Source organism: Amblyomma mixtum, chromosome 5 (assembly GCF_055824585.1).
Source record: "Amblyomma mixtum isolate Tamu chromosome 5, ASM5582458v1, whole genome shotgun sequence".
Lineage (NCBI taxonomy): Eukaryota > Metazoa > Arthropoda > Arachnida > Ixodida > Ixodidae > Amblyomma > Amblyomma mixtum.
This window is the reverse complement of record NC_143016.1, coordinates 88,790,016-88,811,505: the sequence shown is the minus strand read 5'-3', so window position 1 is coordinate 88,811,505 and position 21,490 is coordinate 88,790,016. Positions and strand designations below refer to the sequence as shown.

At 47.7% G+C, this 21,490-nt stretch overlaps 1 protein-coding gene across 1 annotated transcript in view; it reads right to left on the bottom strand.

The window, feature by feature from the left end:
* Window positions 1-21,490, bottom strand: part of LOC149342946 (dimethylglycine dehydrogenase, mitochondrial-like) — a 44,360-nt gene that overhangs the window by 7,298 nt on the left and 15,572 nt on the right. The window contains exons 2-12 of the mRNA XM_089545490.1: window positions 20,237-20,423; window positions 19,980-20,078; window positions 19,006-19,170; window positions 17,473-17,683; window positions 10,826-10,935; window positions 10,581-10,719; window positions 9,552-9,750; window positions 8,199-8,318; window positions 6,962-7,116; window positions 1,989-2,206; window positions 969-1,099 (exon numbers count right to left, since the gene is read on the bottom strand). Of these exons, the coding sequence (XP_089401616.1) occupies window positions 969-1,099; window positions 1,989-2,206; window positions 6,962-7,116; window positions 8,199-8,318; window positions 9,552-9,750; window positions 10,581-10,719; window positions 10,826-10,935; window positions 17,473-17,683; window positions 19,006-19,170; window positions 19,980-20,078; window positions 20,237-20,423 (1,734 nt within the window). The remainder of the gene's footprint in view (window positions 1-968; window positions 1,100-1,988; window positions 2,207-6,961; window positions 7,117-8,198; window positions 8,319-9,551; window positions 9,751-10,580; window positions 10,720-10,825; window positions 10,936-17,472; window positions 17,684-19,005; window positions 19,171-19,979; window positions 20,079-20,236; window positions 20,424-21,490) is intronic.

The following is a 21,490-nucleotide window of genomic DNA, read 5'->3' as shown; positions in this document are numbered from 1 at the left end:
CGCCAGCGGTATGAATAAAGCGGTAGCGGTAAGTAAAAACGTTCTGATATTTGCGCAACAGCCGTGCATAGCTAGCATCTAATGGTAGCAGGATGTGGTATTGATATTCTAAAACTCTCTAATAAAGGCAAGAGGTGGAACCCCAAAAGCTCAACGAAAGGATGATTAATTTCGAGCAGACGCTCTACGCTACAAACTAAGCAGAAGGAAGTTAAAAGGGGAGTATCCTGTCCTCTAGCGCACTCCCTTTTATGAAAAGGGGACTGTTTTAGGGGACAGATTACCCCCTTTTTACTCCCATATAGGCGTATTCCTGTTTTAGAGTGCACGGATGGTGCACTGCCAGGAGCGATGAAGCTAAGTGCACCGCTCAAACTCTTTTACTATCAGATATGTTTTATTTTTAAGCGTTTATCGACTATCACGGACGGTACAGCTCTTGCGGTTTTGTGTAGCCGCTACTTATGCAAAGTTAAGAATTCCTAACTATGTTCTTGGGCTGTAATAAGGGAGTAATTACTCATTGACATCCACCCAAGCGCAGCCATACGCTACAAAGGAAAGCTATACAGCTTTTCCAGAAACTTCGTAGTTAAAGAAAAATTCGTCCTGGTCCGGGGTTCGAACCCGGGACCACCGCTTCACCGGAGCAGTAGCTCTACCAATTGAGCTAACCGGGACGCCAAGCTCAAGGTAGGGCGAGAGGAAATTGATCAATAACTCGAAGTGGGAACAGTGTTGGTCAAATGTTTAGGGGAATCCCCCAAGGTAGAGTATATTTGTAATAAGGGAGTAATTACTCATTGACATCAACCCCAGCGCACCCCCGAGCGCTGTCGTGAATACTAGATATTTCGGTGCATCTCTAGCTTCCAGCCCGCTGCCGACGCCCAGCAGTTCTGCCGCGTCACTGTACACGGGCTGAGAGCAGGGCTTCTAAGGCCACACATCTCCCGAGGCAGCCTTGCCTGAGATCGTGCAGCTCCGATCCTGACCCCGTGATGATGAAGTAACGGTTCTCCTCCAGCCTGGTCACCGTCACCTCGGCGTAGACTCGACCTCTGGGTGTCAGCATGTGCGAGATGTTGATGGAGTTCACCTGCAACGCAGTTGCGAGATGCAGCACCACTTTCTTGCACGCACATTAGCTCACTCCTCCCAACTCAAATATTCTGTGACACTCGTCGCGCACGGCCGTTGAGAAAAGCAAGCAAACATTCTAGGCGCGAAGCAAAATGAGGAGGAGGAGGAAAATAACTTTATTTGCGTCAGTACTAAGCTCAATGAAGAATAGCGCTAGGTGGCAAAGCAGGGTCTGGATCTGGGCCATTTGGTAAGTCGTGATCGTTGTTGCTGTTGTTGTCGAAATAACCCATGTCACATACGTACCCACGCAGGGGGATCCGCCAAGATTGGAAGCCATAGAAAGGGTAGTATTCCCGACATTTTTGTGAGGGAAAAAAATGGGGGGGGGGGGGGGGGGGGACACTTAAGCTTCACCTTAAGGTTATGACGCGATAGCGCGTAATGGGTTAATTCCCATATACGCAAAAGGTTATTCTCTGCTTTACATTCATAGATGCCTGGGAGTCCTCATACCCCTCCCGGCTCAGTGGTGCACCTGTTAAGCGATGCGCCACTGCCCTGCGATGGTAGGTGCTCCTAGCGGTGGACTTTGTGCAGCCCACGTTCCTTTTCCCGAGCGAAAAATCATTTATTTAACTGCCACCTGCCACAGTGGACAGTTTGTCCACAATCCAGTTGGCAGCTTCTGATGGCGTCACATGGTCACGTGACCTAGGTGGATTACCTACGTTGCTTCTGTGAGGATTTTTCGCTCCTGCCGCCGCCGCCGCCATCACCGACAACGACGACGACGACGCCATGTTTTCCGATGAATGGGAGTCTTAACACTACCGCGCTAAAACACTACCGCATTGATTGCCGGATCGCCACAGCTCCACACTGTCCGGCGTCCGACCACTTACGGCAGGCAGCTTGTTTGCGAGAAGCCTGTCGAGAAAGCGGCTAGCCCCCTCGCCGGTCACTTCGAACTTGGCGAATGGAGTGAGGTCGATGACGCCGACGTTTTCGAGGACGCTCCGGCACTCGCGCTTCATCGGCTCGAACCAGTTGCAGCGCCGGAAGCTGGGATGGTAGCCCCCCTCGTCGCCAGGCTGGGAGAACCAGGCCGGCTGCTCCCATCCTATGGGGCCGGAGCGCAGAAAGCCCGATTAGTGAACTGGTTTGGTGTCAGCAAAAAAAAAAAAGTGTGTCATTTACTCTGGCAATGTGCTGCACTGGAAGCCGGGAGAATGGCCACACAGTCCCTCCAACACACAGATTACCGTACCGCGTTGCTCACGGATGATGACTCAGGGCTCCAATTTGCTGCATATGGGAGCCAAAGCTGCGTGATCAGAGCGGTGTAGGGGTGACGACTAAAGCCCTTCTGGCCGGATATAACCATAGCAAAATGGGCAGTACACTGTCAATGACGCGACTGCGGTGCAGGATTCCCAGTTGAAATTTATACCTATGCAGATGTGGGTGGTCACCGACAAACCTATGTGACTCATGCGGGGACGTTGAATCTGTGGATCATTTCCTTCTCTACTGTCCAAAGTTCGCACTTCAGAGAAAGATTTACCTGGAGGTCCCTCTCTCCAGGTTAGGGCTCCCGTTATCTCTGCCAGTGTTGTTATCGGTCGGAGCGAGCGCCAAATGATTTGCATTGGGCTCAATTTGTGGGAATGTCCATGATTACATAATTGCAACTGGTAGGTTGATTTGCTAACTTTTTAAAAAGTCTTGGAGTTTTTTTTTATTATTATTATTCTCGCCAAAATGTTCTTTGTTATTTCACTGCATATATTCTTCTGTCGTTTTTCATGAATATATTTTTCACAATTCACGTTTGGCTCCGATATTTTGTCGTAATCCTATGGAAATTTCCTTATTTATACCACTATACCTTGGCCAATCCCCCCACGTGGGTATGTGCCATTATAAAGAGGTGAAGAAGAAGAAGAGAGATTTTTCTTTTAAAATGAACATAACCTAACTAGCCCAACTTTCCGCCCTATTATTGTTAGCGCTAGTTTTTGTGCGAGACATAAAAAGCTGTCTCTTGGTCATTATTTTGATAAACAATTTGAAGATGGCACGTGCATTAAGACTTTACTATATCAGACATCTAGCTCTTATTTTTTTTTCTCGCAGCGCACTCTTTACTGAAGCCTCCCCAAGCTGGCATCGCACAGAAGCCAGTCGCAGTCTTCAGTGAGTCACAGGCCTGTGCGGACGCCGGAGCGCAGTCCGGACGCGAAGCCCAACTCAGAGGGCTGCGCACCGTGGCGTTCACTGTTCTATAGCTGCACAACATCGAGAGAGCAGACAGGGGACAGCGAGAGAGCAGACAGGGCCAACGTGAGGCAATGTGAGCCAAGCACGCGTGACGTCACAGCCGAGCACCCATGAGCAGCAGAAAACGCGCATATTAAAAGCTCTAGCTCAATAATGTGAAAAGCAGCTACGCTTATAGTACCCCTGAACTTATTTTTAGCGATATGCACAGTGAATTGTAAAAAAACAAAAATAAAAAAAATAATGGAGGTGCCGGGGTTCGAACCCGGGGCCTCTCACATGCGAAGCGAGCGCTCTACCACTGAGCTACACCCTTTTTTTTTTTATTTATTGCCTGACTTCGGCAAGAACCACAGTACACAAATACACTTACAGAGCACAATGAGCAATAATTAACAACACTATCCGCCCGGGGGTGCGTGGCTTCATCATATTAAAACTCCTTAAGCGTCACCAAAGGCTCGACTCTTTCGAGCCACTCGGGAGCTTCAGGAGCAAGTTTCTGAACTTCAATATACTTATGCATGCACTCCCGAAAATAGATCCGTGCTGGCCGTGCATCAGGATCGCAATGATATCCTGCCATTCTGGAGCGCCAAATACAATGGAGGCCCATTAGCATAATGAGGTCGAATGGTGTCCCATCCTCACTCTCTACAGGCAAGTACCGAATACCATGAGCGTCAAGCGGAAATTCCTTTTTTAAAGTCCGTTGCAAGATGTCCCAAAAGTATACCCCCTCCCAACAGTGCAAAAAAAACGTGGTCTATTGTTTCTGGTTGTTTACAAATTAAACAATGTGATCCCCAAGGTAGAAATAACTGCTTCCTTTCCAAGAATTCCTTTACTGGTAGTGTTCCGGTATGTAATTTAAAGAAAAAAGTTTTTGCACTTGGCGGCACCTGCATCGCCTTCACACGCTTAAGTACGTCGCGTCCCTGGCCTCCATTGTATAAGACCCTGTACATAGGTTGTGGAAGAACTACATCGCACAAATCTTTATACAACTTCTTCCTGCTAACAGAAGATAGATATTCATACGAAAATCGAACAGACAGGAATCGAACACTCGCGACAACCTCTCTAAAGTAACCAAAAATACGTCCCGAGAAACTTTCGGTTGTGACAACAAAGTCCGGCAGTGCATTTCCGAGCCTTAATTGGCACACAGTGCGCAAAAACGGATCGCTTACATCGCGCACAAAACAAAATCTGCTTACAATCTGCCGCAGAAATAAGTGTCCAAGACTCAGGCCGCCATCCTTCACCCGCCTAAACAAATTGGTCCGGCTACAGCGTTCCCAGTCCGCAGCCCACACAAAAACGGCAAAGATCCGGTGCAGTCTCTGTACGTTCATCCTTGCACAATGCAACACTTGCATCACGTACCACAGCCTAGACATAAAAAACAGATTGCACACTGTGGCCCTTGCGAAAATTGAAAGGTGTCGCCCTTTCCACCTTTCCACCTTTTCACGCGTGGCTTGCGTCTGTGCTTTCCAGTACGAATCGCTATCGCGATAACCGTCCAGTGGAACGCCTAAGTACTTTACTGGGGTCGTCACCCAGGACACGTTTTCAAAATTGCCTGGCTTCGTTGGCCATTCTCCGTGCCAAAGCCCCAGGGACTTTGACCAATTCACTTTACTACCGGTGATCTTGGTGAATTCTTTTACGCATGCCACGGCCTCGGTTATACCTTCCCGGTTCACTGTGAACACCGCGACATCATCTGCATAAGCCAGCAGCTTAACTTCTGCTGCCTGTAGCTGGAATCCTCGAATTTTTTCACTTTCCATGATATTCAAACACAACGCTTCAATGTAAATGCAGAATAGAAGAGGGCTGAGGGGACAACCCTGGCGCACCGAACGCTGCAGGCTAATGGGGGCCCCCAAACTCTTATAAAGTTTTCATGAAGATTTTAGCCTGTAGACTACAGTCAGTAATTCAGGATACACTGAGCTACACCCCCAGCCATACATTTCCCAACATGGCCTTGACGACACGCGTTTATGGGCAGAGAAGAGATGTATCTAATTAATCTCTGAGTAAATTGCACCCCCTAGCGTGGGGCATCACCTGGATAGATTTTTTTTTCTAATTTATTACAGTTACTTTCTCAAGTGCATTACAGCATCTGGCGCGACACGTCCATGTCTGTGCAAGGCCTGCCTGCCGTTGTTTGAACATTGTGCGAACATTGATTCAAGGTAGTTCACTATAATTCAAGGTCACGGCTACCATTTAAAGCGCATAAGAGCCTTATTACACGACGCAGTTAGCATGGGTAGCGATTGGTGCAATCATGCCAGTAAGGCGGCTCGTCAGGAACTGCGCTTTTCCCTCTCGCTTCCAAAACATAGCCTCGAACTAATCCTCAAATTAAATCACGTCATGAATAGCAAAAGCGTAAGAGGCTTAAAATCGGTTAACTGAAGCACCTCTGCGGAATAGGTATTAAGATATCCCCTTATTTTCGTTCGGTGCCTTCTTCTTTGTGCACTTAAATCGTACGTTTTCTAGACGGTGTATTTTTCGGATAGAAATCGAGTTTAATCCGACTTTCAAGAGTACGTGATGCAAGAAGGGGGTAAAACGTGGTTTTGTCCAAAAACGAAAGGCCCTAATTAAACGTTAAAGAAGAAAAGTGTACATAGTTATGATTGACCACTCCGGAAATCTATGCCTAACCAAGCATCAAGGGCTGGTTGTGTTTTAGATTATATGGTATGCTATAATTGTCAAGTGATGCGAACTGAATTTATATGACATTAGCGAGTTTTAATAACTACATTGCACAGGAATGTAGAACCTTCTAATGATATATATGTGCTACCTTGCACCCATGCGAAATACGCTTAACTATAATTTTCTAGTTCAAAGATTACAACCCAACTTGCTCAAGTATTTTACATGGCAGCTGCTATAAGCGAAACTCTCTTGCGACGCGAATATTGAAACCTTCAGTGCGGCAGATCGGATTTTGACGGCCTGAAAAGTTTCGCCAGCCAGCGCTCAGCAGCTAGGGAACACGAGACATGCACCCTTTCTGTGAGTCTGCCCAGCTCTTCGTCCCCTAGAGTCCAGCATCTTGCCGCAAAGGGCTCATCTGGGCTTCGCGTCACGTTGCACGGCGGGGACACAGGGCCCGCGCATCATCACCCGCTGCTTGACTATACATTCATGCAGCACTTTTAATACTTCATGTAGTTCCTTTCCCAATGCCCTGAGGGAGGAAGCGATAAGGGTTGTGAAAAAGGGGGCATTAATGCAACTTGGGCGTTCGGCTGCTGAGTTCAAAGTCACGGCAGCGAATCCTGGCCGCGGCGGCCGATTTACGATGGGAGTGATAAACAATAGATGTCCATGCAATGTGCGATGTCAGCAAATGTTAAAGAATACCAGCTGGCCGAAATTAATCCGGAGTCCTCCACTGCGGCATCTTCGGGGCTCACCAAACCTGCATCTGCATCGGCAGCAGCCCCACTCGGGCAACATATTCTCTTTCAGTCTGTGACAACACACAGAAGGTAACCACACAGCCGTCCCTGTAAAAGATGAAAAGAAAAACTCCGCTGCAGCGCGTGCTCACCGGCGTGGAATCCCATCTCGGCTCCTCTCTCGAGTAGTTGGTCGTAGATGCCGCTCACCCGCTGCGTCGGCCTGCCCGTCCAGCGCTCTTCCTTGGGATAGGTGAAGCTGTTGTTCATTCCGTACGTCTCCCTTGCCTTGGCGAACAGGTACGACCTGTGGGGAAGCGAAGCTGTAGCATCGCCTCGTCGCGGGCTTCTTTCTTTTTCGTTCTGTTCATGTTGGGCGACAAAACAGACTTCAAGTCTGGACCGTTACACTTGTCATGATGCCAGCAGAAATTTCTTGTCTTATTCCTATGTTCTCAATACTTCGCTTTTACAGTCAATGTGTTCTGTGGCTTATTCACAAGAGCATATCGCTCTAGTTAGGCGTGTGTCGCACCGGTAAAAAACGCGTCAAAAGAAATAGCATCCCTCGCGCAAACAACTTTGCTAGCGGTTATCATACAGCTTAAACTTGAAGCGTTTTGCCCTTGCAAATACATTTCTTTACACGCTCCATAGTTTATTGACTTTCTAAAAAATATTTTGTAAAGGCGCCGAAATGAAGTGGCCATTACAGTACCAAAAGTACTATTACATTGTCCTTTCTTTTCTTTGGAAACTTTGCTAGGCAGTCAATTAATATCCGAAAAAAAGGAGGCGGGAATGAAAGCTATTTCACCTCCACTTTCGATCATGGACACCTAGCAATCAGAGGTTGCAGTAAAAACGGCGAATTTCGATAATATTAATTATTCGAATAAAACTCTCAGAACTTCGAAGTAAACAATTCAGTTTCCCAAACAATTTCCTCACAGACTATTGTCAACAACGCTATTAAAAACTCTACCTTTTTATTTCCTATGACATTCTCTACGGATCACTGTGCGAGTTGTCATATACGAGTCAGCTTTCCGTACATCGCCCGAAAGCATGTTTGCTGCTTAGGTTGTTGATTTCCTCGTTCTTCTTCTTGACCACTAGAGGTTAAGAAAAAACTTCACACAGAAATTAAATTTAGTTAAGAACAAAAAGCGAGTTCGTACTTTAATGTAACTGCTATTAAAAAAAAAAAAAGACGCGCACCATTATTCTCAGCTGCGAGCTTACAGGTTTCATTGGTGGCTACATTCTTTGCGCACCCAGCATCACTGATCTGTGTGATCCGTGCAGTTCTGAATGCATGTAAGTTGTGCTGCGCTGCCAGCGTGTGGCGTTGAAAGCTGACTACCATTTAAGGAAGAGCCGACGTACCTTGTTGTCCATTTTCCAAATCGACCCGGATCGGTTTCAGTCAGGTCGTACGGCGGCTCGCCAGACGTCATCCACTCTGCCAGGTATCGGCCGGCTCCTCCGGAGTGAATGATTCCGTAGCTGTACGCAACACGCAGACAGAATGCAGTTTGTTTGCGGTTCTAGCCTGAGAGATGTTCGTGCATGGAAACTTACTAAGGAATATGTAGTAGTAGTTTTACCAACAGTTTGAAAGTGAAAGAAAGAAAGAAAGAAAGAAAGAAAGAAAGAAAGAAAGAAAGAAAGAAAGAAAGAAAGAAAGAAAGAAAGAAAGAAAGAAAGAAACGTGCGGTCATGAGAAATTTGAGAGAGAATTGACTGTTTGCCCAAAACTGCGAATTTTCTGGTTATTCCTCTGCAAGAATAAAGAGGAAATAACTCTTTCAGATATCGCGCGGCAAGAAGTAAGCCAGTTAGAAAAGAGTGTGCATGTCGCACAAAATTATTGAGTAATCAATAATCAGTGTTCAAACTTTGTTCCCAAATATTTCTCATGACTGTACTTACAGCCCATCATCGCGAATTCATTATGCCTCGTTGTACTCCTGTTTTCGGGTACACGCCACAGCGCCTCAAATAACCACACACGCGAGCGAAGCTCCTACTCCTGGAATTCCTCACGAGAAGGACGACAGTGAAGCGATCTCTCGAGAAGCTGTAGCTGGCGCTGCTGTATTTACGATGCATATTTCCAAAATTTGGTATTGATTTCAAGTAAGAAAGTTTCATTCTATGATGAGCAGCGAAACGAAAAAAGGCCACTTCTGCAGCAACTACTTCACTCCGTGTGAAAAGTAAAGTTAGTTTCGTTTTACTGTCGTAAGCAAAATGGCTTGCCTGAAAATACGTAGCTGGTCACTTGCAGCACAATGCATTGCAAAAGAGAAACATTAAAAGTTATCGTGTGCGCTTGTAAATGAATAGTGTTCCTATATAGAGGGGACTTTTTCGGACTTTTTATGGTAACACTCTTTCGATGCCCTCGTCCAGATCGTAACAGTATAGGAGACACCTAAGGCCCCTGTGTCTGCCATGGTAGAATTTTCCCATGGTCTCGAGGCATTTACTCGCCTAAATTATGTCATGCACTGATCGTAGCACGTGCCTAGAGAAACAAGAAAGAGACGCGGGTGCCAATTTCCGCATGGAAAACATTTGCGCGAGTTTCTGCTCTTGCGGTCTGGCTCTGACTGCACACGCGATTTAAGCCGACGTATACATCGCCTTCCTTCCCGCAATCACCAAGCAGCTCCCTTATTTGTTTGCACGTAGTGCAGCGAGTGAAAGTATACACAAGGAGTAAGAGATGCTCACGCGAATCCCGCGGCCACCCAGTAGTTGCGGAATCCCGGCACGGGTCCGATGCAGGGAAGGCCGTCCGCGGTGTACGTGATGGGTCCGGACACAGTGGTCCGGATCTCGGCTGTCTTCAGCGCCGGAACCAAATCTATGGCGTGCTCGATGTGCTCCGAGAGCCTGTCCAGGTCCGGGTTGAACAGCTCTTTACCGAAGCCTGAAGAAGTCAACACGATCAATGTTTCTGCTAATAACAACCACGACCCCTCTGGATAAGGCAGATTTGTCGCATTTACGCCAGATGCCACGTTTTGAAGCTGTCCTTCGGTGCAAAAAAACAAAACTGGCGCTTTTCATCCTCGATTCGAGAGAAATAAAGAAGCATGCTAATAATGCCTGCAAGCTTGCAAATTTGAACTCTTGCTTGCGCAGCAGGCTACATGTGTGTAATTTATCGATTACAGTCCCCTTTACTTACAAATATAATCAATTTTGTTTTACATCCCCTGCGCACAAGACTATACTCGTCGACTGAGTCCGATTTGCGGACCAGGACAAATTTATCAGCACTGGTGTAATCCGTGTAGGACAACAATTCCCAAAGCTGTTCGACGCAGCCATGTAAGAGCGCTTTCAATCAGCCAGCTTAGCATTCACCAACACCATTAAGAAACGCAGTCATCTTAATAGATATTCAACTCGAAGAGGCTAATACTCCCCACTCCCATTATATCTGTCCAAACAGGCGCTCATTGCAAGGAAACCGAAGGAGGGAAACTTGTCTCGGCGTCATGTGGACGTCGGGCGTGTGTTGCTTACTGAATTTTGCCCGTTCGTAAAAGTAATATTTGACTAAACTGAAACAAAGAAAGCTTTGTAAACCATGCATGCTTAATTACTTGCGCTACGCAACCGGTATGTGAAGGAGACACAGGAAGAAAACTTGATTACAGCGCGTGTGACACAAAAGGAGCATGTATAACGTAATAGACGCACAGCCGTGACAGAGTGGGCGTGCATTGGTAACAAAGGACCTTTAAACCTTACCGGGAGGGACACGGTCGGTGACCCAGTCGTCGCAAATCTTCATTTTGTCTTGGTGCTCGTACGGCCCAATGAGCAGGCCGTCGCGTTCTTGCCGCATGTAGAATCCTCCTTCCAGGTGCCTCAGGACAGGTATTTCCTTCTGAGAAAGGGAGAGGGAATCACGAGAGAAAAGGGCAGGAGTGGCTCGATGCTAGAGTCACGTGATGCATCACGTGACGCGGCGTCACGTGATGCTTTTGGCGTACCTTGAGATTCTTCACTTCTGCTATAGAGCTAGTGATGAAATACTGGTGGTGGATGGGAACGAACGGAAGTTCGACACCTGCTAGAGCGTTCACCTCGTGGGCCCAGAATCCTGCGGAGTGAAAGGGAGAAAAAAAATGTCCCGGTAGTACCAGCTTTTATTTCGGGGTATATAAACTGTCACGTGAAGCAAACCGAACATGCGGGTGACAGAAGAAATAGGATGCCTTTGCCAAGCTTTCGGTCGCAGCTTTTGGCACGCGGCAACGAGCTAAAAACAAAAACGATACTTAATTCCACTTCCAGTGTATTCAGGTCCTTACAGTATGAAAGGGAGCAACCAGTTTGCACAAGAGGATGAATTTTTTTTAATGCTATTTCTCTACTAAAGTTGAAAATGGCTTATGGATATTATAGACCAAGTGGAAAAGCAGTTATAAAACCGGAAAAAAGGTCTTGTCACATATATGTGGGGAGTAATTATTAATTGAATGCCCAAACTTTTCCCCTTTCATATGAAGGACCTGCACCTTCATCTTCTCTTGGCTCCGCTGCTTGCCAGATAGCAAGCTCCTTTTCATGGTATCATCGGCGCGTAATATCTTCGTGCCTTTTCTTCCGGTAGAACTTTTTAACACGTCAACAAAAACTAACTGTTTTATAAAACTAGTATGTTTGAAAGAACTATCAGCACACCTCGAAAGCTGAGCTCAAGGCGGGCTTCGCATATCCGCGGGGCGCGCGAATATTTTCGTCACCGTCCATTGCTAAAAAAGTCTTCATTAATCAGCGACCACCATGGCCTTCTAAAGCGCTTAAAGGGAAGCTGAAACGTTTTGAGAATTCGAGGTTATTCAAGAATTCGAATCTATCAAGCTTCTAGATAAAGCATGAAAAGTATTTTTGCACTAGGATTTAAAATGGTGTCATAATCATCGATTGAAACTGCGACGATGTTTAGGCTTCCTCTCACTACGTTAGAGGAGTGCGGAGAAACTCGGCAGTGACGTCATTATCGTCGAAATTTCAGATGTCCGCTGTTTACGCCTGCATGCTGCTGTGTGTCGTCAGATGGCGCCAAACAATGCGTCGTGAGTTTCACCTTCGATGGCAACGGTTTTCATCCATGGAATAACCGTTTCATCGCTGGAAACGCAGAGCCGTCATACGTGACATCATTATCGGAGCCTCTGCCCGTCGCTTTGCACTTCAGAGAAGCCTGAACGCCGACGACGACTTTATTCGGCGATTACGCCACCATTTCAAAAGCTAGAGCAAGACGATTTCGCAGGTTTTACCAGCACGTTTCGCACAGTCGGCAACCTTAAACTCATCAAATTCTAAAACCGCTTCAGTAGCCCTTTAAAAATCTAGGACGGAGAGTTGCAAGTGTGAGTGGAGTGAGTTTCTCACCTGGAAAGGAAGTACCGCGCAGAGTAGTTGCGAGTCTGGCGTACCCATTCTCCTAACTACACCACTGCACCGCAGTGAAGCCTATATGCTGACATTTTAATAGCCAGGAAGTCGCCTTCGTGAACAGAAAGCGACGGTGCCTTAAAAATGCTTTATAACGTACATTCGAAGGCTTGCCACTGAAGCATAGATTTAAAGATGAGAAAAAAAAACATGCCGCAGCAAGGTTCATAGCTGCGGACGGCTGCCACCTGTGCACCGAATGAATGCGTCAAGGAAGAGTAAACGGTGGAAAAATACTGACCAAAATCGTTGCACGACAGTATGAAGAAAGTTGGATTGCTAGCTGTGTTAGCGCCAAGTCAGCCATCAAATAATGGAGGATCATGTTTGATTTCGAAATCATCGCATGCGATCAAACACCTTGATCTATGACGATTAAAGTGAATGCCCGTGCAAGGTAACATACTCAATAAAGTAAACACCGTGGACAGAAGTTAGCTGATTCATGAACGAAATGAAGCAAAGTTGTGCCTGAATGGCTAAAGTTCTCTACTGACAGCCTTAAAGAGACCACCGAATCGAAGATCATTTTTAACCAACAGGCCCTGAACTGTATATTCAGCGCGGCGCTTTAACATTCGGAGTGTTTGTCCTGCGACTAAACATTAAATTGCTTAATTTCCCTGGTCCGTGCACAGCTTTAATACCATTGGTTCACCCCTAACGGTAGCAAGCATATTTGACATTGCAAAAATAATTAAGAAAGACAGCCGGCTTAAATAAATCTTTGTTGAATGCATAAGTAACCATATCTGCAAAAAATCTTGTTAATCATTAAGTCTACAAAGAAACACAGCACACCGAGTTTCCATTTGCTTGGCATCGAATTTCTTCCACCGCAGTGCTCTACCACCACTAATCTAATACGGCACTACTATGCTGCAATTAGGTTCTTTTTTTTAACGCGATAGCGTTAAAGGCCCCGTTTTCCAGCAGATACGGTGTCGGCGTTGTCGGCGTCAGCATCGGCGTTGTGAGCGAATAATCACAAGCATGGCTGTGGCCGCCGCGGTGGCTCAGTGGCTATGGCGCTCGGCTGCTGGCCCGAAAGACGCGGGTTCGATCCCGGCCGCGGCGGTTGAATTTCTTTGGAGGAGAAATTCGAGGCCCGTGTACTGTGCGATGTCAGTGCACGTTAAAGAACCCCAGGTGGTCGAAATTTCCGGAGCCCTCCACTACGGAGTCTCTCATAGCCTCAGTCGCTTTGGGACGTTAAACCCCATAAACCAACCAACCAACACGCATGGCTGTGGCAAGTGGTCCCAAGAGAGCAACCTAGGAGGCAGGTGGGCCACATAAGTCACGTGACCTTGCAGCGTCATCACAACCCGCCCATCGGATAGTGAGTGAACTGCCCACCACGGCAGGTGGCAATTTAATTAATTATTGGCCTCCCAGGAAGAGCTACCTGGATCACAACTCGCCCATCGGATAGTGAGCAAACTGCCCACCACGGCAGGTGGCAATTTAATTAATTATTGGCCTCCCAGGAAGAGCTACCTGGATCACAACTCGCCCATCGGATAGTGAGCAAACTGCCCACCACGGCAGGTGGCAATTTAATTAATTATTGGCCTCCCAGGAAGAGCTACCTGGATCACAACTCGCCCATCGGATAGTGAGCAAACTGCCCACCACGGCAGGTGGCAATTTAATTAATTATTGGCCTCCCAGGAAGAGCTACCTGGATCACAACTCGCCCATCGGATAGTGAGCAAACTGCCCACCACGGCAGGTGGCAATTTAATTAATTATTGGCCTCCCAGGAAGAGCTACCTGGATCACAACTCGCCCATCGGATAGTGAGCAAACTGCCCACCACGGCAGGTGGCAATTTAATTAATTATTGGCCTCCCAGGAAGAGCTACCTGGATCACAACTCGCCCATCGGATAGTGAGCAAACTGCCCACCACGGCAGGTGGCAATTTAATTAATTATTGGCCTCCCAGGAAGAGCTACCTGGATCACAACTCGCCCATCGGATAGTGAGCAAACTGCCCACCACGGCAGGTGGCAATTTAATTAATTATTGGCCTCCCAGGAAGAGCTCCCTGGATCACAACTCGCCCATCGGATAGTGAGCAAACTGCCCACCATGGCAGGTGGCAATTTAATTAATTATTGGCCTCCCAGGAAGAGCTACCTGGATCACAACTCGCCCATCGGATAGTGAGCAAACTTTCCACCACGGCAGGTGGCAATTTAATTAATTATTGGCCTCCCAGGAAGAGCTACCTGGATTACAACTCGTCCATCGGATAGTGAGCAAACTTCCCACCACGGCAGGTGGCAATTTAATTAATTATTGGCCTCCCAGGAAGAGCTACCTGGATCACAACTCGCCCATCGGATAGTGAGCAAACTGCCCACCACGGCAGGTGGCAAATTAATTAATTATTGGCCTCCCAGGAAGAGCTACCTGGATCACAACTCGTCCATCGGATAGTGAGCAAACTTCCCACCACGGCAGGTGGCAATTTAATTAATTATTGGCCTCCCAGGAAGAGCTACCTGGATCACAACTCGTCCATCGGATAGTGAGCAAACTTCCCACCACGGCAGGTGGCAATTTAATTAATTATTGGCCTCCCAGGAAGAGCTACCTGGATCACAACTCGCCCATCGGATAGTGAGCAAACTTTCCACCACGGCAGGTGGCAATTTAATTAATTATTGGCCTCCCAGGAAGAGCTACCTGGATTACAACTCGTCCATCGGATAGTGAGCAAACTTCCCACCACGGCAGGTGGCAATTTAATTAATTATTGGCCTCCCAGGAAGAGCTACCTGGATCACAACTCGCCCATCGGATAGTGAGCAAACTGCCCACCACGGCAGGTGGCAATTTAATTAATTATTGGCCTCCCAGGAAGAGCTACCTGGATCACAACTCGTCCATCGGATAGTGAGCAAACTTCCCACCACGGCAGGTGGCAATTTAATTAATTATTGGCCTCCCAGGAAGAGCTACCTGGATCACAACTCGCCCATCGGATAGTGAGCAAACTGCCCACCACGGCAGGTGGCAATTTAATTAATTATTGGCCTCCCAGGAAGAGCTACCTGGATCACAACTCGTCCATCGGATAGTGAGCAAACTTCCCACCACGGCAGGTGGCAATTTAATTAATTATTGGCCTCCCAGGAAGAGCTACCTGGATCACAACTCGCCCATCGGATAGTGAGCAAACTGCCCACCACGGCAGGTGGCAATTTAATTAATTATTGGCCTCCCAGGAAGAGCTACCTGGATCACAACTCGCCCATCGGATAGTGAGCAAACTGCCCACCACGGCAGGTGGCAATTTAATTAATCATTGGCCTCCCAGGAAGAGCTACCTGGATTACAACTCGTCCATCGGATAGTGAGCAAACTTCCCACCACGGCAGGTGGCAATTTAATTAATTATTGGCCTCCCAGGAAGAGCTACCTGGATCACAACTCGCCCATCGGATAGTGAGCAAACTGCCCACCACGGCAGGTGGCAATTTAATTAATTATTGGCCTCCCAGGAAGAGCTACCTGGATCACAACTCGTCCATCGGATAGTGAGCAAACTTCCCACCACGGCAGGTGGCAATTTAATTAATTATTGGCCTCCCAGGAAGAGCTACCTGGATCACAACTCGTCCATCGGATAGTGAGCAAACTGCCCACCACGGCAGGTGGCAATTTAATTAATTATTGGCCTCCCAGGAAGAGCTACCTGGATCACAACTCGCCCATCGGATAGTGAGCAAACTGCCCACCACGGCAGGTGGCAATTTAATTAATTATTGGCCTCCCAGGAAGAGCTACCTGGATCACAACTCGCCCATCGGATAGTGAGCAAACTGCCCACCACGGCAGGTGGCAATTTAATTAATTATTGGCCTCCCAGGAAGAGCTACCTGGATCACAACTCGCCCATCGGATAGTGAGCAAACTGCCCACCACGGCAGGTGGCAATTTAATTAATTATTGGCCTCCCAGGAAGAGCTACCTGGATCACAACTCGCCTATCGGATAGTGAGCAAACTGCCCACCACGGCAGGTGGCAATTTAATTAATTATTGGCCTCCCAGGAAGAGCTACCTGGATCACAACTCGTCCATCGGATAGTGAGCAAACTGCCCACCACGGCAGGTGGCAATTTAATTAATTATTGGCCTCCCAGGAAGAGCTACCTGGATCACAACTCGTCCATCGGATAGTGAGCAAACTGCCCACCACGGCAGGTGGCAATTTAATTAATTATTGGCCTCCCAGGAAGAGCTACCTGGATCACAACTCGTCCATCGGATAGTGAGCAAACTGCCCACCACGGCAGGTGGCAATTTAATTAATTATTGGCCTCCCAGGAAGAGCTACCTGGATCACAACTCGCCCATCGGATAGTGAGCAAACTGCCCACCACGGCAGGTGGCAATTTAATTAATTATTGGCCTCCCAGGAAGAGCTACCTGGATCACAACTCGTCCATCGGATAGTGAGCAAACTGCCCACCACGGCAGGTGGCAATTTAATTAATTATTGGCCTCCCAGGAAGAGCTACCTGGATCACGACTCGCCCATCGGATAGTGAGCAAACTTCCCACCACGGCAGGTGGCAATTTAATTAATTATTGGCCTCCCAGGAAGAGCTACCTGGATCACAACTCGTCCATCGGATAGTGAGCAAACTGCCCACCACGGCAGGTGGCAATTTAATTAATTATTGGCCTCCCAGGAAGAGCTACCTGGATCACAACTCGCCCATCGGATAGTGAGCAAACTGCCCACCACGGCAGGTGGCAATTTAATTAATTATTGGCCCCCCAGGAAGAGCTACCTGGATCACAACTCGCCCATCGGATAGTGAGCAAACTGCCCACCACGGCAGGTGGCAATTTAATTAATTATTGGCCTCCCAGGAAGAGCTACCTGGACCGCACGGTGCCCAGCGCTGGGAGCACCTGCCATTGCAGGGCAGTGGAGCATCGCTTAACCACTCCACCACTGCGCCAGGAGGATAAGGACAACTAGGGATCTATGAATGTACAGAATGACCTTCTGCATATGGGAGAATCAACCTATTGCGCTATCACGTCGTAACCTTAAGGCGGAGCTTAAGTGTCTTCTAATTTTTTTTTCTTTTTAAGAAAGCATTCCAAAAATGAGCGACAGACTAAATCCTGAGAACGACAGCTCACCAGCAGCGTTGACGACGTGCTTTGCGCTGACAGGTCCTCGGCTGGTCTCTATGAGCCAATGGCGTCCCTTCCCGTGGTCCCTGCGCAGTCCCAGCACGGCCGTGTTCTGAAAGATGCGCGCACCGTGCCGCCTTGCCTCGGATGCCATAGCCATGGTAAGCGAGTACGGGTCGATATGGCCGTCCGCCGGGTTGTACAGTCCACCTAGAACCTGAAGCAGGGAGAGAGGGCTGCGATTATACGACCAGGGTGCATTGTTGCCTCTTAACTGTGTTCCAAGTTTAAAATGGCATCGTTCGTAGCAGCCTCGTTGCGTGCCTGCAGACTTGTTTTCTTTTGGCTACCGGCACTGCATACCCCGAGAGCGCATTAGGAACACCGCAGCAACAGTGTCAAAACTTCGTTCACTTAAGTGTGGTTGTCTAGCTTCGTGCTGTTCGCTGCGATTAACCAACGAGTGAAATCCGCAAAGAAAGTAGACTGAACAATTGTACAGCTAGGACAGTGGTGGTAGGTATCTGGAGGGACAGGGCACTAGGTATCCCGAAGTGGATTTCTTAGTTCCGGCACCGCTTAGGCGCCGTTTCCATGACGTCAACCGACACCGTGCCTCCCGTGCTCGATGGAGAGACAAGACTAAACGACTGCTCCCGTCAAGCGTGGAAATAAGACTCCCCTTTATCTGGCTCCGCCAGTGACGCATGACACTAAGACAATACAAGACCACGTGACACGTGCGGCACGCAGGGCATATGAAGGGGCTCCCAGCGCAGTGGACAGGGCACCGCTGGCATACGATCTGCTTCTGGTGCCTTTTTCTGCACAAGCAGTAGCCTGGTTGGTTTTAGATGCGTATTCCCCGTGCCCAGAGGGCATCTGCCTAGGCTTTTCGTCTGCGTTCATTTGCTGGTTTAATGCGTTCAGATATACGTGCCGACTTGATCAGCTTGCCGTCATTATCATGAACTAGCTGCAACTCCATTGGACACCAAGGTTAGCCTTTATTGTAAACTCTCAGGAAGTTAAAAAACAAAAAAACAAAGAAAAATATGAGAGGAAGCCAGCACCCAGGAGAAAATGTAAGAAAAACCAATCAGAAAAAAAAAGCACAAATGACGGCCGAGAAAAGGTGATCTTCAGGGCAGAGAGGCCCCAAAAGGATTAAGCATTAATAAGGAGGAAAAGAAACAGGGTTGGGTCCAGCGTGACCAAGAGCTTCAGACATGCTCGCAGGTGGTCAGGAGGACGGAAGGGTAGGAAGGAAAGGCGAGAAAAGAGAACGAGATAAAAAAAAATACAGGACATAAATGGGCTCCAGAAAGCAGAACGGGTAGATTAGCCTGACTTACACGAAGGTCCTCAATTTAAAGCAGGTCGAAATTACCTTACGGCGAGAGCTATCTTTCTCTGAACCCCTCTGGCAACGCGCATGCTGCCGCATATTGTATTGGAAAAATCTACAGCGGATTCACAGGTTCACTTTTGTTGAAATGAAGAAACCCCATAGGAGCCGTTTTCTGAGCGCGTGAACACCTTGTCCAGGTTGAGGAAGGGCACGTGCTCCTTGATCTCGTCGACGGTGATGAGCCTCTGGGGCGCCGGGTGCCAGCCCTGCCGCTGCATCTGGTAGCGGAACTCGTCCATTCTCGTGGGAGCCGACGCCAGACGGATGCTGCCCGGTCGGTGGAAGCCCAGGTCCTGGCACCGGCGACAGAGATGGAACACTCGTGAGGCCATACGTGGGAAAAGCTTTGAAAGACTGCTACGAGTTCGACATTCTACCTGTCGGATCAACTAGCTGATCTCTCCGCTTAGGAGAGCAACCGAGTCCCTTTGCTTCATTTTGTTTCTATCTGTATTCTCTCTAGAGAATACTGTTTCTTGAGTGGTCACTAATTTCTGAACAGTGTACGGTGCCTTCTTTCCTTTCTTTTTTTTACCTGTCTTCGCATCATCTCTCCATCAGTAGAAAAACGAAAATACTCAACGTTTAGCTCAATTTGTGTACTAGAGCTTTTAGGCAGCGCAGAGTGGCCATGTTTTTACAGATACACCGCAGCCATTTCATACCTTATCTATGTACTTCTATCTGTACCTCGCACATCTTGCATATTATCTCGTGTGTTATGTCATACACGTTCTTTTTCGTGCTATCTCTCACCTCAAACGCTGACAGGTAGTCACAGTGTTTGAAACATACAATACATAGTATTTTCTTCAAGGTTTGTTTTATGACCTGTATTACATTTACGGCAAAGCACGAACCTTCAATCTTGATTCTATTTCTCAGCCCTAGCTGTGCATTGTCCGTACATATATCAGCAGGACCTCTTTCCTGAGCTCTTTTTGACTAGGTCAGTGTCTGCACACAGGAAATGGCACCGCATATAGCCTCGGGGTAGTATTTTCTGGTTACCATTTTATTTCTTTGTACAGCATTCCCGGAGGGCGACTTATAAGGCGAATACGTTGAGAAAGGCTGTGCGCATTTTTTTTCGTTCACCTACCTTTCCAGTTTCGAGCTGTAGCGCAGCGAAGAGGTTGATGCTGTTGTAGTGTATCTTTTTCATGTTGATTCCCGGGTGGTACAGGGCCGCAAGTCCAGCCTGCACAGAGAGGTTTCGACAAAATTTTTTATTCCTTCATTCATTGCACATGCAGAAAGCTCTTTCAGAGAGACAGATCAATCAATCAATCAATCAATCAATCAATCAATCAATCAATCAATCAATCAATCAAATATATCCATCGAAGAACAACATACCGCGTGCCAGGTGGAACCAGCAGTGAGCTCTGTCTTTTCGAGTAGCGCGACGCTCTTGTTTCCCATCCTGGCTAGGTGGTAGGCAACACTGGTGCCCACGGCACCGCCTCCGATCACAGCCACCTCCACTGCCGAGGGCAGTCGGGCGCCCTCCTGCTCGTCGGCTTCGCATGCTGCCGCCTTTGTGCTGCGAGAGACATGTGTGTTGTTTGCTGCATAAGCTTTGCTAAATCGTGATTTTAACTACCGCTGAGACCGTCTTGACCTGTTATTGAGGATAGCTAGCGAAGGAGTTTCTCGGTTTCAGCACCAAGTGCTGAGTGCACCAGTGATGCAGTGACCGCGTATCTTTATAGCGCCTTTTCTGTTCGGATTTAAACGCTGTTTGGACCTGCACTCTTTCTTGCGTGTCTTCGTCTGATATCTTCACGTAGTCGGATTCAAGTCAAGAACAGCATCGCCTGATCACAATCGCGCTTGACCAGCAATGCTTTCGGTTAATCCGAACTACACTGTCAGCAAAAAAACACCCAAAAGGGAGTAAATTGCTTGTCCTCTAACGCACACCCAAAAGGAGGTTTTTTTTACTCCATATGTAAGGTGTTTTTTATTTACTCCCTACATTTAGGGAGTTATTTTGGAGTATAAAGGGAGTTATTTTGGAGTGGAAAGGGATTAAATTTCTTACTACCCACAGAGATGGAGCCCAAAATGGCGTCATGTTTATTTATCCTCATTCAGGCTCATTCTTACAGCAGTGACAGCGGCGGAAACGGGCAGTAGCTCTGCGGGCCGCCGGCAACCCAACTTGGGAAACTGCGCTGCCCTAATGTGACCCCGCGTCACGCATTCTTTCCGCCGTCTGCTAGCCCAGCGGCGACGTACGCGGCAGGAGTCGTCTGCTTGTCGTCTCCTTTTGCTGTACAAGCTCGTTTCGTCGGCCATGTTCGTAGATAACGGGATGTAACATTATAATCAGTAGTTCAAAACTGAAAAGGAGACGCTGGGTAGTTTTCACGGTCATGCACCACGCTATATTTGACCCAAAACCAGAGCAGAAAAGATGTAAATGCACCTGATGGTAGTTTGGAATGGCAGTGTTTGCTTTCATATTCACTTCACTAAGGCTTGCATTTTAAACAAGGCTGAGGAAAAATGTACGCTCATGAGCTCAATCAAGAGTTCAGCGTTGACACTATGTTGTATCACAGTTCCATGTTCATGCAACACATAATCTGCTGCAACACACTGCGA